Here is a 17932-nt window from a genome sequence, read left to right as displayed (position 1 = left end):
TGAAATGTATTATACCCAGCCCCTATACAATAGATACCTCTCCCCATGCCTTTCTATATAGTAAAATGCTCCTCTGTGCAGCCCCCATGTAATAAAAGGTCCCCCTGTGCAGTTTCTTACAGTAATAGGCCTCCTCCGTGTAGCCCCCCCTAAAATATTAGGGCACCTCTGTAAATTTGCATAGAATATTAAGCCCTTTCATCTTAAAGTTTAAAGAATGTTCTCAAAATGTTTGCTCCTTGATTTCTCTCAGAATGTTATTAGAAAAATCTCAGAAAGCTAGTTCGTCCTTCACCAGATGTCTTTGATCACATATGGGCAGATTGAACAACTTTAATGGCCAATATGGACTAAAATGTCTATTACTGTTTATCAGAGGATTGTTTGTTTAACTAGTAACTTTTATTTAATGTGTATGGCCACCTATAATGGTGACCATACACCATCAATAACTGACAGATAAATGATCAGTTATCTCTCTTATCCTTTCCCCCATCCTCCCCGTCCACATGAACATTTGGGACGACCAACTGTTCCTTTGTTCTCTATCGGGAGGAGTAACCCACAGCAAGACTTCTGACTGTGGCTTGCGTACGTGTTTGGGGACCTTAACGTATTAATCTTATCAATCAAAAGACTGCTCCTTCCACTTTGAATAGTTAATTGACCCACTGTTCTCCAAAGGGGGCAAGTTAAAAGTTCCTGACATTATGACATCAAGATAACACACCCATGGTAAAGATACTTATTTACACTTCTTAACTAAGGGTCAATTCAGATACGGCATCTAGAGTGACTGCCATATGAACTGTTTCAAACTATAACCAAGCTCAGGTTCACAGGAAAATATCAATCATCAAAGCAATCCCTATCATAACAGATATATAGGTAATTATAATCTGGGAAAATAGCCCTCATACATATATCTAAATCATGGCTATGTGTAGTTAATTACCATGTGACCAGCCTCCTCCCAGTGACATCACCAGCCAGGAATTTGGAGGGAAAGATTAGTTTTTTGATGACAGGGAAAGTTTGGAACTTAGAGTGGCTTCCTATATTTCCCTTCTGCCCCCCAAAGCGCGGATATCACTACCAGTGGCATAGTGATAAGGGTCCAATGGTCACCATTATGATTGCCCTCCTTCACCACATCTTGTCACACTTCAGTTCTCCCAAATTGGCTGTGACGATGACAACTATTTCTCTCACCCTATTCAATTGTATCAGTACACAGGATACAGACCTGACCAGAGGAGGCCAGTGCACTGGAGCACAGCAGGAGCCTGGACAGGTGAGACTACTATTATGGCCTGTTGACAGTCGTTGTAGTTCCTCTTGATTTGGGAGAGAAATCTCCCTCTGTTTACCCTCAGGGCTCTGCAAAGTGACTGCAGAGTCCTGATGGTTGCTAGGGTAACTGTGGGCCTCTGATGTCCTGGCTTCAGAAGCCAATCAGGCTCTGCCCTGAGGCAGCGTGTGGTGAGCTATGCCTGTCAGAAAAAAACACTGACAGGCATAATACACTTCCGTACTAATCAGTACTGCAGTGTATTATATCTACTGTCAACTAATAGCAGAATTAAGTCCCCTAGTGGGGCAGTAAAAAAAAATAGAAAAGAGTTAAAGTAAAAAACCCCAAAACACTGCTACCTGCCGGAGAAGACGTGCGCTGCTCCTTCACTGACTGCAGGAAATGGCAGAGGATCCATCCAGCGCTGGAGCAAGGAAGGGTTAGTGAAATGTTTCTTGTTTTTATTAGGTTTTGACTACCAGGGAACCACGGTGGGTGGGCAGGGTGAACTACAGCTACCAGGAGCATTAACTGTTATTATTTTTATTTGGCACTGACTACCCAAACCACTGAGGATTGGATGTGGGGGGTGGGGGGGGGGGACTAGAGCTACCAGAACACCACTGGGGATTGGGGGCTTAACTAGAGAGATCAGGACACCACTGGGGATTGAGGTGTTAACTACAGCTATCAAAAAACCACTGGGGGGGGGGGGTTACTACAGCTACCTGGGCACCACGGGGGTGGTGGGGGGGTGTAACTACAGCTAAAAGGTCACCAATCGGGGGGTGAACTACAGCTACCAGGGCATCTGTGGGGGTTAACTGTTATTGTTTTGCACCGACTAACAAGGAACCGCTGGTGTCTGTGTGTGTGTGTGTGGGTAACTACAGATACCAGGACACCATTGGAGGGGGGTTAACCACAGCTACCCGGGTGCTGCCAACGCACACTATGGCGCTGCTGTGCATAGTATAACATTAAGTGCAGGGGCCATATAGTGTATGTCCATTAAATGATTTTATAAATGTCCAAATGTCCTTCAACAAGGAATAGGTTCCCTACTAGAGATGAGCGAATAGTGAAATATTCGATTCGATTCGAATAGCTCCCGATATTCGATCGAATAGTCGAACCCCATTATAGTCTATGGGAGAAAAATCCTTGGGACTTGGAAATCAAGATTCGACCACTAGGAGGTCACCAAGTGCCCAATGAAACCTCAGGAAATGATGCGAACACCATTGGAATGCATATGGGACAGCAGGGGAAGCATGGCTGGGTACATGAACGTAAAGTAGAAGTGTACCTTTTGGTCTAGCGGTACTTGCCTACGAAATTGGGTGGTGTGTAATATTAGCGTATGTTTGTTTCTTGTTTATTTATTTAGTACACTTGTGAAATACAATTGTTTGCAGAGTTATATATTGCCCAGCCAGTGATGTGAATATATATCCACTTTCAGTATTACGCCACTATCACAGACTATCAACTATAGACTCCAAACACAATATGGCTATGTTCGCCAACAACGGCCGTTCAGTACTTTCTGCGGAGTGGAACACTGCCTCTGCTTCAATGGGATCCCGGCTGGAGCGTATACAAATCGTATACGCTCCAGCCTGGATCCCGTGGAGCTGACATGTCAGTTTTCTGCGGCCACAATTCAGGAAACCCTGTCAGTTCACACAGTGAAACCCTGTCAGTTCACACAGTGAAGCGAGTGGCTCCGGCCACTGTGTGCTATGGGAGGTTCTGATGCAGGCGCGCGCTGATGCGAGAGCTTCAGAGCTCTGCGGCCGGAAAGATCATCCAGCCGGTACTTGAGAACGGAACGGCTGGTCTCTATACGTTGTGTGAACATAGCCTATAACCGCTTTGTATAATGGAAAAAATACTCGGACAACTTTTTTCATATACAGCCACATACTGGATATAGAATTGTTTTTACAACAATAGATATAAAGGGCTGGTCAGCACCTTCCCTGGATGCAGACTGCGCAAATCTCTAGAGTCGAAGTAACAGCTATATTATCCCACACACTGTATACAGCCATATACTGGATATAGAATTCTTTTCACAACTATAGAAATAAAAGGGCTGGTCAACGCCTTCCCTGGACGCAGACTGTGCAAATCTCTAGAGTCGAGATAACAGCTATATTATCACACACACTGTTTAAAGCTGTATACTGGATATACAATTGTTTTTACAACAATATAAATAAAGGGCTGGTTGGCGCATTACTGGACGCAGACTGCGCAAATTTGTGGTAGACAGATAAAAGGTATTATCCCACAATTACAGAATACAGCCGTATACACTATCAGTGGATATACACACTGTGTATACACACTACCTGTCTCACAACAGCTTATACAGTGTATACACACTGCCTGTCTCACAAATGCTTCTACAGTGTGTATATACACTGCCTGTCTCACAACAGCTTATACAGTGTAGACACACTGCCTGTCTCACAACTGCTTATACAGTGTTCTTATAGAGTGGCTGTCTCACAACAGCTTATACAGTGTGTGTATACGCTGCCTGTCTCACAACTCCCTATACAGCGTGTGTATACACTGCCTGTCTCACAACAGCTTTTACAGTGTAGACACACTGCCTGTGTCACAACAGCTTGTAAATGTCTGTTTTTATATAGTTTCAGCCCTAAAAGGGGCTTTTTGGGGTCCCTTCCTACCTAACTTCACCTAAAACCTTTCTCTCCCTGCTTTACAGACTGTCCCTCTCTAGTTCCAACCAGCAAGTGACATGAATCTCAAATTACTATTCTTTTATTCAGGAGTTCACATGGTTTAGCCAGCCAATCACATTTAGAGGCTGGAAAAAAGTGCCAGGGGATGTGGGAGGGCGACTCTAATTTTTACCATGTTTAAGCACAAATATTCGACCGAGGTCGAATACCTCGAATAGCGTATTAGTCGATCGAATAGCTGTTCGATCAAATAGTATTCACTCATCTCTTTTCCCTACCCCTGATATATTGGGATGTTGCTCCATCTTTAATGGCCTCACTGTTTCTTGTTTTATTGCATTGATAGCTTTTAAAACAAAACAACAAGATAGATGAAATTTCCCACATATATCTGCTTTTGAACAATATCTGTCAGTCTTTCTTGCCTTTTTTGGTGTTATAGATACAGTATACATAAATGTAATGCAAAGTAGTAAAATTTCAGGCCTTTTGTTATGCTGGTAGTATCTGCAGCAGTGTATTTCTTTCTTTAGTAGCAAAAGGCAAGCCCAACATAAAACAATAAAAACCGATTGAAAAAAAAAATACAATATAATTATGAATTTGTATGTACTGTATAAATAAAAAATATACTTTTTTGAATGAAAAACAAACAAAAACTAAAATCCTTAGACACAGGAATAGATTATAAATATCATGCTGTCCTTCCAATTATGAATTTGAATTTACTGTATAAATAAAAAAATACCCTTTTTTTGAATGAATGAAAACAAACAAACAACAACCAAAAAAAAACATAAAATCCTTAGAGATGGAAGTAGATTATAAATATCATGCTGTCCTTCATAGAAAATAAATTAATGGATGAGCAGAAATGTTCAAAAATTTTCAATGCTAAATTTGTCCCTTAGTTAATGCATAAAGAATCCTGATTCGCTTTGTAGCAAGCACAATCAAAGCAAGTCTGAGATTGAAGAATAACCTTTGAAAATACAAACACGCTGCTAGAAAACATAAAAATAGTTCTTCGCTAGAGAAATCACAGACACAGAGCTAGAAGTATGACTGAGCAGTAGATTGAAAATATGAACAATGTCTTTAACACAAAGGGGCAACACAGGCAGTAATTTGCACAATACATAGTACTTTGCATGCAATCTTATTGTTTTATAACTAAAGAATACAAGGATAATCATTAAACTGAAATGCTGGGTAAGAACAACATTAAACAATTTCAAGCTCTACAAGCTCTTCATAAAGAGGAAAAGCAGGTGAAAAATAAAAGACATAAGCATCTTCACAGGAGCAATAGACTGGAAATGTACATTACTATACTGTAATTGTTTTTCCCATTTTGTAAAATATTAAAACAACTAGTGAAAGCATTAAATGACAGAAAAAAAACAATAAAAAGTTCAGAGATGGGTGTTGTGGGAAATGGGTAAAAGCTATCTACTTTAACCCCTTCGTGCTGCAGCTAGTTTGGGCCTTAATGACCAGGCTAATTTTTCAAAATCTGACCTGTCTCACTTTATGCTCTTATAGCTCAGTGATGCTTTAATGTATGCTAGCGATTCTGAGATTGTTTTTTCGTCACATATGGCACTTTATGTTAGTGGCAAAATTTGGTCACTACTATGTGTGTATTTTGTGAAAAACATCAAAATATCATGAAAAATAAAAAAAAATTGCATTTTATGAACTTTGAAATTCTCTGCTTCTAAAAAAAGAACGTCGTAGAACATAAATTAGTTACTAAGTCACATTACCAATATGTCTTCTTTATTCTGGCATAATTTGGTAAACATTTTTTACTTTTTTAGGGTGTTATGGGGCTTAGAAAGTTATCAGCAAATTATCACATTTTTGTGAAAGTTTCCAAAACTGATTTTTTTAGGGACCAGTTCTTTTTTTAAATGGATTTAGAAGTCTGGTATCCTGAAAACCCCCATAAGTGACCCCATTTTGGAAACTACACACCTTAAAGAATTAATCTAGGGGTATAATGAGCATTTAACCCTACAGGGGCTGGAGGAAAGTATTCACAATTAGGCAGTAAAAAAATGGAAAATTAAAATTTTCCAATAATATATACGTTTAGATTAAAGTTTCTCATTTTCAAAAGGAACATGAGAGAAAAAGCACCCCAAAATTTGTAACGCAGGTTCTCTTGAGTACAACGGTACCCCATATGTGGGGGTAAACCACTGTATGGGCACACAGCCGGGCTCAGAAGGAAGGGAGTGCCAATTAGCTTTTGCAAGGCAGATTTTGCTGAAGAAGTTTCTGAGAGCCAGGTGCGTTTGCAGTGCCCCTGTAGTGTCAGCAGAGAGAAAACCCCCCATAAGTCACCCCATTTTGGAAAGTGCACCCTTCAAAGAATTTATCTTGGTGTGTGGTGACCATTTTGACCCCACAGGTATTACAGGAAAGTATTCAAAAGAAGACAGTAAAAATGAAAAACTCGAATTCTTCTAATAATATGTTCGTTTAGTTTAAAATTTCTCAATTTCACGAGGAACAAGAGGAAAAAAGTACCCCAAAATTTGTAACGCAGGTTCTCCTGAGTACAATGGTACACCATATGTGGGCGTAAACCACTGTATGGGCACACAGGAGGGCTCAGTAGGGAAGGAGCGCCAATTAGCTTTTTCAATGCAGATTTTGCTGCAGAAGTTTCCGAGCGCCAGGTGCGTTTGCAGTGCCCCTGTAGTGCCATTAGAGTAAAATCTCGCCATAAGTCACCCCATTTTGGAAAGTGCACCCCTCAAAGTATTCATCTTGGTGTGTGGGGACCATTTTGACCCCACAGGTATTAGAGGAAAGTATTCAAAATTAGACAGTAAAAATGGATTCACGGCGGGGGGAGATGAAAGGTGGCGGCACCGGTTATCCCCTTTACCGACGGCCGCCGCTATAACGTTAATAGCGGTGATCGTTGGTAAGGGGGTGGGGGCCGTTCTGGCCCCGCTATCTTATTCTCTGCCATCGCCGTAAAAAGCTGATGGCAGCAGAATAAGGACCCTTAGTGACCGCCGTAAAAAGCCGTATCGTCACTAAGTGGTTAAAGGAGAAGTCCAAACAAAACTAAAAATACACTGCAGACAGAAGTGTGTGGGAATTTATTAGAATGTATACTTAACCTTCCCTATGCCCCTGCCGATGCTGCATTGCCGTTCCTGGACCCTTGCTGGTCTCCTTGATCTCCAGCTCTTCCACCACAGAAAAATTTTGATTGCTCTTTATTAATTTTTTTTGTGATAAAAAAATCAGCAATCCTGGTCTGGTGCTTTTTTCCTTCCGTTTATGCTGTTCACCATGCGGGAACAATACTGTTATATTTTAATAGATCAGACAATTCCGCACGCTACGATATATAATATGCTTATTTATTTATATTTATATTTTTATAATGGGCAAGGGGCTATTTTAAACTTTTATTGGGGGGGGGGGGGTTATAAGGGATTTTTTAATACTTTTAAAAACTTTTTTACTACACTTTTTTAACACTTTTATTTACTGTAAAATATGCAGTCATTAGATTGCATATACTGATCTATGCTATGCCATAGCAGAGCATAGATCAGTGTTATTGGCGATCTATTTATAGAGCCTGTCTAAGAGCAGACTCTACACATAGATGGCGGATCCGTCAGGACAGACGAAAGGGGCTTACCCCCGCCTGTCGGCACATGCGATTGGGACCCAGGTCCCAAACACTCAGTGACAGATGTTTGATCTGTCACTGAGTACCTTAAACGCTGCGATTGCTGTAGATCGCAGCGTTTAAGGGGTTAATGAGGCTCTGCTGCGGGATCGCAGCTGACTCTCATTACCTGCGGCCCCGGACACAGATGAGAGCGGGATCGCTCTCTCTGCAGCGCTCCCGCTCACATCAGTACAGGGAACGTATATATACATCCCTACTGCACGGGGTTTATTCTTAACACCCCTCCCCCTTTTTCCCTTTCCTTTGTGTGCCTTGTTCTTTGCATCTACTCTCCTTCTTAGATTATTTGACATAACATATAGGCAGCATAATGACCCAGTGGCTTAGACTGTTGCCTTGCAGTGCTGGGGTTCTAGGTTCACTCCCACTATGGACAACATCTGCAAGGAGTTTTCTATGGGGGACATGTATTATGTGGCGGAATGTGTATTTTCGGCGGAAAGCGCCAATTAGCCAATGGCCAATTTGCGAATAAAACATTTGCAATTTGGCACTTTCCGCCAGGTATGCCGGGGGGCGGGGAGGGGATGTGGAGGGGGCGGAAAGGAGGACTCCAGGTCCGCTTCATTTACCATTCTTCTGGCAGAAAAATAAGCAGGAAACCTACTCCAGTCCTCAGCTGGCGTAGGTTTCCTGCCGTGCGCAACGGCGCTCACGGGATTTATGTAGAGGCAGTACGCCTTTACACAAATCTCCGAAACGGCGGAGCTTCGGGGACATTTTTAAGTCCGGCGCAGAAAACACCGGACTTAATAAATGTCCCCCTATGTGTTCTTCCACACTCTAAAACCAATAGATAGAAGAATTTAGATTGTAAACCCTAATGGTGGCAGGGGGATTTATAGGAGTGATGACTAGCCATGTGGAATAAGTTGGTGCTTTATAAATAAAGGAAATATAATATCCTACATGGCATTTTATTTTGTTTGGGGGGCATTGTAATTTTCTTATTTACCTAGTTCTAGTGGTTTACTATTATTTTATTTTTACTACTATGTATTCCTTTAAATGATATGATGTTGTGAATGTTATTTGACATTTTTATTTGGCACACAGAGACCGATTTTTGTTTTCAAACAACAGACATACTATAGATATCAATGACTGGTATTTTCTTCATCTTAAAACATGATTATCAAATTTTTGTTTGGCTAAAAAAACCTTTGCTGTATGTTTGTCAAAGACTTTGGAGTGTATGAAATAAAAGAAGGTTCCCTATTCAGGATCCTTTTTAAAAGGATATTCCAGTTCCTAAAGGATAGGGGATAATTGTATGATTGCAATCTGATCTGACTTTTTGGACCCCCATCTCAGAAACAGGGCCCTAAATCTCCGCTTTGAAGGCCGTGGAGGGTCAGCCCTTGCTACAAGTATTTTCTATAGAAGCACAGGAGATACTCAAGTGCTGTACTTTAATACTTTAAGGTCAAAGCCAATTTTCGTTTTTGTGCTTTTGCTTTTTCCACTTTGTGTTTAAAGCGCCTCTGTACCCACAATCTGACCTCCCCAAACCGCTTGTACCTTTAGATAGCTGCTTTTAATCTAAGATTTGTCCTGGGGTCCATTCGGCAGGTGATGCAGTTATTATTCTAAAAAACTACTTTTAAACTTGCAGCCTGTGCCAAACGGGAGTATCTGTGAGCTAACTTTGCACCACCCCTCCGTCCCTCCTCCCCACCCTCCTCATCATTAGGAATGCCACTGGAACATTTTCTCCATGCTGAACATTGCACAGGTGCTTAACGATCCAGCCCATGTTCAGTATTCACATAGCTGACAAATAGGAGACAATCTGCCTGGAGCATTCCTTATGATGAAGAGGGGGGGGAGGGAATGTCAAATTGAAAAAAAAAAAAAAAGGAATTAGTTTTTATTTCAGGAAGTTTCATGTTTATGCTGTTCACCCTATGGTAAAACTGACATGTTACCTATATAACTCACATCAGTGCGATTACAATGATATGTAACTTGTATTACTTTTATTTTATTTGTCGGCTTTTAAAAATTAAAACCTTTAAAAAAAACTATGTGTTTAAAATTGTTCTATTCCCATGCTTATAACGCTTTAATTTTACATCTATGAGACTATATGAGGTGTCATTTTTTGCACCATGGTCTCTGCTTTCTATTGGTACCTTGATTGTGCATGTGCAACTTTTTGATAATTTTTTTATAACATTTTTTCTGGATTTTATGCGACCAAAAATGTGCAATTTTGTACTTTAATTTTTTGGGGGCGCTTACGCTTTTTTACCGTGCGAGATCAGGAATGTGATCATTTAATAGTTTGCGAAATTACACACGCGGTGATACCAAACGTGTTTGTTTATTTATTTGTTTATATTTATAAAATGGGGGGTGAAAAGGGGGGTGATTTGGACTTTTATTAGGGGAGGGGATTTTTTATTAATACATTTTTTTTTTTACTTTTCTTTTTACTATAACTAGAAGTCCCCCTGGTAGACATCTATATACACAGCATTGATCTCTCTTATAGATCAATGCTGTGTATATACACAGCAATGATCAATGAGATCAGTGATACATTGCTCTGGCCTGCTGCAGACCAGTCAGTCAGTGCGATGCTGAGGCCCGGCCCGAAGAACGGATCTCCCCCCATCGATCACATCACAAGGGGGGAGATCCATCCTACTAGACACCAGGGACATGAGGTACAGAGCATTTAAATGCAGCTGTCAGGTTTGACTGCATGTAAATGCTTAATTAGCCGGTGCCTAGGCTAATAGAGAGGCTTCCCGGCTGCAGATAGCAGCCGGGAGTGGCGCTGTTCAGAGCAGGATCCCGGTGGGACCCCTCTCTGAACCCCCCTCGCGCCACCATAATGTACGAGTTACGTTATGGGACGCAAAGAGGTTAAAGTATGAATATATTTTCCCCTTACCTTTTAATAGCCATAACTCTTTCATCTTGCCCGTACTGTATGTTATTTTAATTTTCATTGTTTTTTGCTGAACAATTCACTGAACACAGAACCAAATTCACTTGTGGTCTTCTTGCACCCCTGTCTAATTCTGGATGGGCTATACATCTTTCTTACATTTATTGCATGCTTAGAATACCTCTTTAAAAGTTCTTCAGACCTGGATAGACATGACATGCTGAATAGTGTATGGTTTTTGTTGCACACTGAGCAAGCATTTTACAACTTGGCTTTATGTGTGCTTAAAGGAAGTGTTTAATAATAACTACAGGCAGATATCTAACCCAGTGGGACTTAATGCTTAGTGTAAGCCCAGTGTTACTGTGTACATATGTCTATGTTCCTAACATCACAGGCAAGTCTCACATTTTGTTCTCGTTTTCAAATAACATTATTGATACTATTACATGATCTGAAGACGTTTTCCTTTTCTTTGATCAATATCTGCTTTATGAAACCAAGAAATAAAAGAAATAGCATAGTGATCACAAGGATTGCAGATGTATTTAGCATTAGCAAATGACAGATCAACCACAAATCAGTGTACCATTTTGAGACATGATCGGAAGTGTTCCAAATATTTCCATTCATCTTAAATACAAATGTGACTACAGAGAAACAGATGAGAGAAATGATTTTGCGGTGAATTTATAAGGCGTGATTGCATTTATTTTAAAGGGGTAATTACCCATATCACTATAATATATCATCATGTTTTATTGATGTGAGTCTGACCTCTAGAATTCTTACTGATCTGGTGAACTAAGGGGGTGCAGAACTGGTAAAGCACTGCATATGCTTCTAAATTTTCTTGGCACTCCTAGCCACTTGACCAAGGCTGCATTGCATTGTAATCCAATGTCTTTGCTTAACAGCATTGGAATACCCCTTTAATTTTAGAATTGGATGTTTAGTAAACTCTTTAACCCAGCACATTACAAAGAGCAAGCTGAGTGCCTCAAGTTTAAGTGATTGTGAATAGCTAAAAATTAGAAGATGCCTGAGAGTTGCACCTCTTTAAGAGTCTCATAAAACTTAATGACCCGAAGGTTAAAAACAGCCTTGGTTTATCAAGTTTTTAGCCACACAAAATAGTAAACCAGAGGTGCTTTCATTTCAACTTAAAGGTCACATGCCATGAGCAATAATAAATATGTTCTGCAGCATCTAATGTGTGCTTCAACCTTTTCATCCTGTCATTTAGACAGTAAAATACCTAACTCCTACACACGGCTGATAAGGCCATTAAATGTGTGTGATAGAAGCAGATAGAATTCCAGAGGAGAGAACCAACAGGCTTATCTTAGCATAAAGCATACACAGTTAAAACAAGAAAACATTCCTCTGTTTGAATTGATTTAATTGTATTCTAATAAAATTTAATTAAATAGAAAGTTAATCATTATAACTACCAGGGGTCTTAAACAGCTTTACCCTGGTGTGAGTGTGGAAATAACATCCTCTCTGTATAAAGACATTAATAACCTCTCTAGAGGGATTGCCTAAAATTGAAATGTTCTTTGTCAGTTTTCTTCAGCCGCTATTCATTAAATGGCGGCCGCAGAAAACCTTGTCAGTGCACAATATAAAGCGAGCGGCTACGGTCGCACGCTCCATAGTGTGCTGTGGGGAGTTCTATTGCGGGCGCGCATGGATGCGCCCGCATCAGAACTCTGTGGCGGTAAAGATCATCTTCTAAAGATGATCTTCTCTGAGACCGGCCGGGTCACGCAATGGTCGGTTCTTGCGTAATGTGAACATAGCCTTAGGGTGCATTTACACAGAGAGATTTATCTGACAGATTTGTAAAGCCAAAGCAAGGAACAGACTATAAACAGAGAACAGGTCATAAAGGAAAGACTGAGATTTCTCCTCTTTTCAAATCTATTCCTGGCTTTGGCTTAAAAAAATCTGTCAGATAAATCTTTTTGTGTAAATACAACATAGAATTTAAATATAAAAATACAAAGTATGAGCATTGAGCAATTATTGTACAATAACTCTACATAGGAAGAACCAATAAAATATTCAGAATATTCCAGAAAATCTCCTTGTTAGGGTATGTTCACACTGAGTAAATGCGCTGAGCAGCGCCCGCCCTCTCATAGACACGCTATGGCACACTGAGGCAGGTGGGATTCCGCCACATTTACTCAGTGTGAACACACCTTTATTATCAAATCTACTGTGGCTTGATTATGAAATCTATTGTTTTACTGCCTCCAGGTATGAGGTCAGAGGTTGCTACAAATGAATGAAAAATTTGTACAGTAACTTAATTTAAGAAGAAAAAGAAAAAATGACAGGCGCCATTTCGCTGTTTGGTCGCCTGTCAGTGCAGTGATGGCTACTGGTACATTATTCTAGTTAAGGTGGTCTCAATGGCCTTTAGGTGGGTCTTTAATTGAAAAGTTTATTAAATTTAATATTAAAAACAATGAAAGGACAGTAAAAAAGAAAAACTGTGTGTAAACAACTAAAAAAAAAAGTCCATTGTTTGCAAAAGATGTCCGAAAATAATTGACATGATCATTATTTTGACGCCTGCGCAGATAACGTCCATCATTTTATATACTGTGTGCATTGGATGTCCGTCATTCCATTGACTTCAATGCATTGCATTGAAGACCATTAACTAACAGATGCCTTTTCTCTTTTGTGAACATAGCCTATACTGTACAGTATGTGTATGTCTGTGAAGTGACTGAGGTCTAAAGACAGAACCCAATAAGGGCTGTGCCTAGTGCAGACCAGGCAAAAGTCACAGATTTTTGCACAACACAGGCATAAACTTTAGTTAAAATCTACATCAGTTTGAACCTGGTGTAGATTTCTTGAGACTACTATGCCTTAGCTGCTCTGGATTTATTAAGAGGTGTGCGGTGGACAAGGGTGGAATTTCAAATATAAGCGGTATATATGCCGCTCTTAATAAATGTTTCCCTATGTGGTTTAAGCAGGTAGGAGATAATGAGCATGTTCATTATTTTGATGGTCATAATGAACTATGGCCGTTATTCTATAGAGTGTGTGCACTGCCATATAAGTCCCTATTGACATTAAAAGGAGCGCATTATTAAATTGAAAATATGGCCGTATTTTTACCTCAAAATTACAGCCATATTTTCCCTTATTTTAATGTGAACCACCTGATCCTAGACATGTTTTTTATTTTCTCTTTTTATTTAGATTTGACAGCTCTTCGGAACAGATCATAAGCAGGAGAATGGTAAACCAACCTTGATTTAATTTGGGTTTATTATAGGATAAAATTGGCATGATCTTCTTTATTCTCTTTGGATGAGGAGGGTCGTGTCAGGGGCTTAAGAAAACTACATAGAGTAAACTTTATTTTCTCCTTGGTTATAAACGCTCTACTAAAAATTGTGAGTCTAGAGAACTACAACGACTTTGGCCGACAAATTACTTGGCATTGCATCTAATGAGGGTGAATGGTATTGTGTTGAGACCTGCAAGAGGCAGCAATCATGATAAGTTTTTTTTTTCTCTTTCTTTGGTATAAGTAATCCATTCTGAGGAAATTTCTGGCACTTGTTAAATCAGGGACACTTGTGGGTCACATACACTGAGATGCAACACGATTCAGGGAGTGCAACACAGCAATCTAGTTTTAAACCTATGTCTTATCAGACATTTTACCTATTACTTTATTCTTTTTTTATTACTACTATATGCGACATATAAAGTGATCAAAATCAATGACAATCAGCTGAACTCCGTGCAACTTCTGTATTAAGTGGTGTGTGATGTTTGTGTGAGGAGAAAAAGAAAAGAAAATATTATTAGCTTCACTAGGGAAGCTAGCCATGGATCTTAGATATTGGATGTCCAAAAGAGGAGATTTAGCCTAATTACTGTCTAATTACTGACTAATTACTGTCTGTTTAATGGGACAGGCAAGTGTGACCGATGTAAATAAATGGCAGATCTATTAAAAGTTGATCTGCCGTGTAGAATTTTTTGTTTATAAAGTAGTTAAAGGGGTTGTCTAGCGAGTGCTCACTTTCTCAAATCCTACATATCAGAAGTAAGTCTTCTGAGATGGGGGGGGGGCAGTGCTAAATACACTACACACTACGACTTAAGTTGCCATGCCCACATGCAATGTCCAATAGCTGCACAGTGTCTTTGAGATTGCGATTATTATGACTCAACCACCACATCTCGAAAAAGAAAAAGTTTTAGTACTAGCAAGCGGAAGGCTTTAGCCATCTCCTGTTCGATAGACAAACTCTTTAAAAAGCAGTTCACAATAAATGTCAGGTTTGCATTCCATCCATCAATGGAAGCCAACATACCATGACAGAGAATGATCAGCAATTTACCCAAAAGACAACAAGCTTTATAAAACAATCTGAAATGGGGTGACTGAAATCCCTAAAGTATTACCAGTTTTTCTGGTGTGAATTGGTTGTACAGCAAAAAGTGTTTTTTTTTTTTTATTATTTATATGCCCAGGCTGGCTGATAAAAGTAAAACAATAACTGAGTGCTGGTCTCCGCTGCACAGCACTTCCTGGTGCTGGGAGGTTGGCATGGGACATTGCTGCACAATAGTTTATTTCATCAGCCTGGGCAAAAAAAAACAAAGCAAAACACCAGTACACTAAAATAAAATGATGGTTGAAAATGTGGTAAGAAGTTCAACATAAACAATTCAAATTCACAATTAAGATATAAACATTATTTCTTTAAGAATTGCTTTTGTATGTCAAGGTCTTTTCGACACAATGTACATTTACATTTCCTACCTTTACTATGTGAAAAAATGTCTGACGGTCTTGACTGCTGACAAGTCTGTCACAGAAGACTCTGTAGACCTCATGAATCCAAAGTCTCATTAATTTCTGAGCTCCTTCGGTACTCTGATGTACTTGACTGGGTTTCAAAAGTAGGAGTCCCTGAGCAGAAGCAAGGCAGTTAGTGATTTTACTTATTTTACAATTAATAGTCATAATTTAGGTCTACTGCATTAATAATCTATCTTATACCATTATTTTATATAGTAAAATATACCATTTTTTTATATAGTAAAAAGAATTTTTTGAAATTATTTTCTGTACCATTTTCTATCATTTCTATCTATGCATTTAATATTAGTTATTGACAACACTGTATCACTGCCAGAGTAGTGACTGCTGCTGTGTTGGCTATTGTAGTATATTATATATATGGTGTTGATAAAGGGATTAACAAAAAAAAAATGACCTATTGTTTAAATCATACTTGTATGTTACACATTTTTTAAGTATTTTTTTTTCTAATTTTCCATATTACAGTCTATATTATAAAATGATTATGACCACTAAGCTTAAATTTAAGCTCACACTTCGTGTTCTGTAGAGATAAATTTCAACTTGTGTCCTCTTTATCATCACAGACAGGACTACAGTAAAAGGTGACAGCTGTATATAGATCAGACATCTCTTTACTATACTCTTCCCCACATTGTCAAAAAGTATGCCCTGAAACCTTTCCCATTCATGCTAATAGGTCAGCCTCAGGTTGCCTGTGTCACTATCTCTTATCTCTAAATGCTGTTAAAAACAGCTCAGGAAATGTATAAAAAAATCAAATTAGCAAATTAAAACGAGAAAATAAAAACAGATTCAAGTAGAACATGTTTTAGTATCTGCTTCAAATTCAGAAAAAGCAAATGTGCCTTTCCCACCCAATCATGATGAAAAATATAGTTTTGCCACAACTGGAAAGCTGCAGGTTCCCTATCTCTGCTTTAATTATTAAGAAAAAATCGAATCCATAATTGTGCTTATATTTTCAATGTTTGTAGGGGAGAAAATATGGAATTCTGTTTTCTGGTCACCTTAAGACTATGTCTACACGCCATCCTAACTTAGTGGATCCCATGGAGAAAAACTACAAAAGAGTGATTTACATATCTTGGCTATGTTCCCATTACAGAAACAGGCTGTCACTTATCGGGAAAAGTCATCCGTCTATTTATAATGATGACGACCACAAATAATGATCATTATTTCTGGTTGTCTTTTTCAATAGACTCCCGCCTTTCCCAGCTAAATGATGGCAAGTTCCCATAGTGGGAACACAGCCATTCATTTTTGTTGAAGCACTCCTAGATTTGGTTAAAATTACTGACCAAAATACTCACTAAAAAAAAACATAGTCTTTAAGAGTCTTCAGAAAGTCCTTTGCTGACCTATGCCTAAAAAACAAGTAGCAAACTCTGAGCACTCTATTTTTATAAGTCTTCTTGTATATCCTACTCAGTGTTTGTGAGGGAAGTTAAATCAAGACCTTTTGCAAATGTATTTATTTAGATGCCTTGAATTAAAAAAAAAAACTATTGTAAAAGGGGATATACCCCAGATCAATAACTGTTACAGAAGTGTGTGTGACAATATAGACCTGTCATTTATTATTTTAAAAGAAAAGAAGAAAAAATTTGTTTTTTGTACTCGTAAAGCACAATGTATAAATCTGTCAAAATGTTCATGGTGGTTAGTATTAGGAAGCTTTTTATTTTTAAATTGTTTCACGTGGGTCAAACACTGTGAGTTTTCTTCCACAAACTTCTCACAAGAAGTTGCTGGATTTTAGGCCCATTCCTCCTGACAGAACTGCGGTAATTGAGTCATGTTTGTAAGCCTCATTGCTCACACACATTTTTTTTTAACACGAACTGGAGAGAATGGAAAGGCTGCACATCCCATCTATGGCTGATACTAATGCCGCTTGGCCTATATTAAAAATCAACACCAGAGTGTCTGTATATGAATTGATCAAGCCATATTGCCCCGTGTACCACCACGCAGGTCCTCTGGTCAACACGGGTCCCTACGCTAACTCCACACCGTGTCGGTCAGCGACCGCCAACCCCGCAATGCGTGCACATGCAGGGAAGGGAGGCCATGGAAGGTGTTCGTGTTTCACAGTTCTCCCTCTCTGAACAGCTCGAACTCCTTTATAAGACCCACATGACCAAAATTAGCAGGATATGCCTGTGCTCACATGTCTGGACCTTATGTCTTCCCCATTCTGTGAGAGCAGCAATGGTAAGTGTAATACCATATCCATACTTGTGTCGTTTGGGGGCAGCCTTCCCCGCCGGTGGTGCTGGCCGGGTTTTGGTGGGGCTTTTCGGGTCTGGTCCTGTGACATTGGGGTTGCAGGGCCGTTCCATGGCCTCCCTCCCCTGCACGTGCACGCTTTGCGGGGTTGGCGGTCGCTGACCGACATGGTGTGGAG

General features: G+C 39.5%; 1 protein-coding gene across 1 annotated transcript in view; it reads right to left on the bottom strand.

The window, feature by feature from the left end:
- LOC138783023 (dynein axonemal heavy chain 3-like) overlaps positions 1-17932 on the bottom strand; it is an 877176-nt gene that overhangs the window by 234020 nt on the left and 625224 nt on the right. The window contains exon 46 of the mRNA XM_069957145.1: positions 15457-15606. Coding sequence (XP_069813246.1) covers positions 15457-15606 — 150 coding nt within the window. The remainder of the gene's footprint in view (positions 1-15456; positions 15607-17932) is intronic.

Source organism: Dendropsophus ebraccatus, chromosome 1 (genome assembly GCF_027789765.1).
Source record: "Dendropsophus ebraccatus isolate aDenEbr1 chromosome 1, aDenEbr1.pat, whole genome shotgun sequence".
NCBI classification, from domain to species: domain Eukaryota; kingdom Metazoa; phylum Chordata; class Amphibia; order Anura; family Hylidae; genus Dendropsophus; species Dendropsophus ebraccatus.
This window is presented reverse-complemented; position numbering and strand designations above follow the sequence as displayed.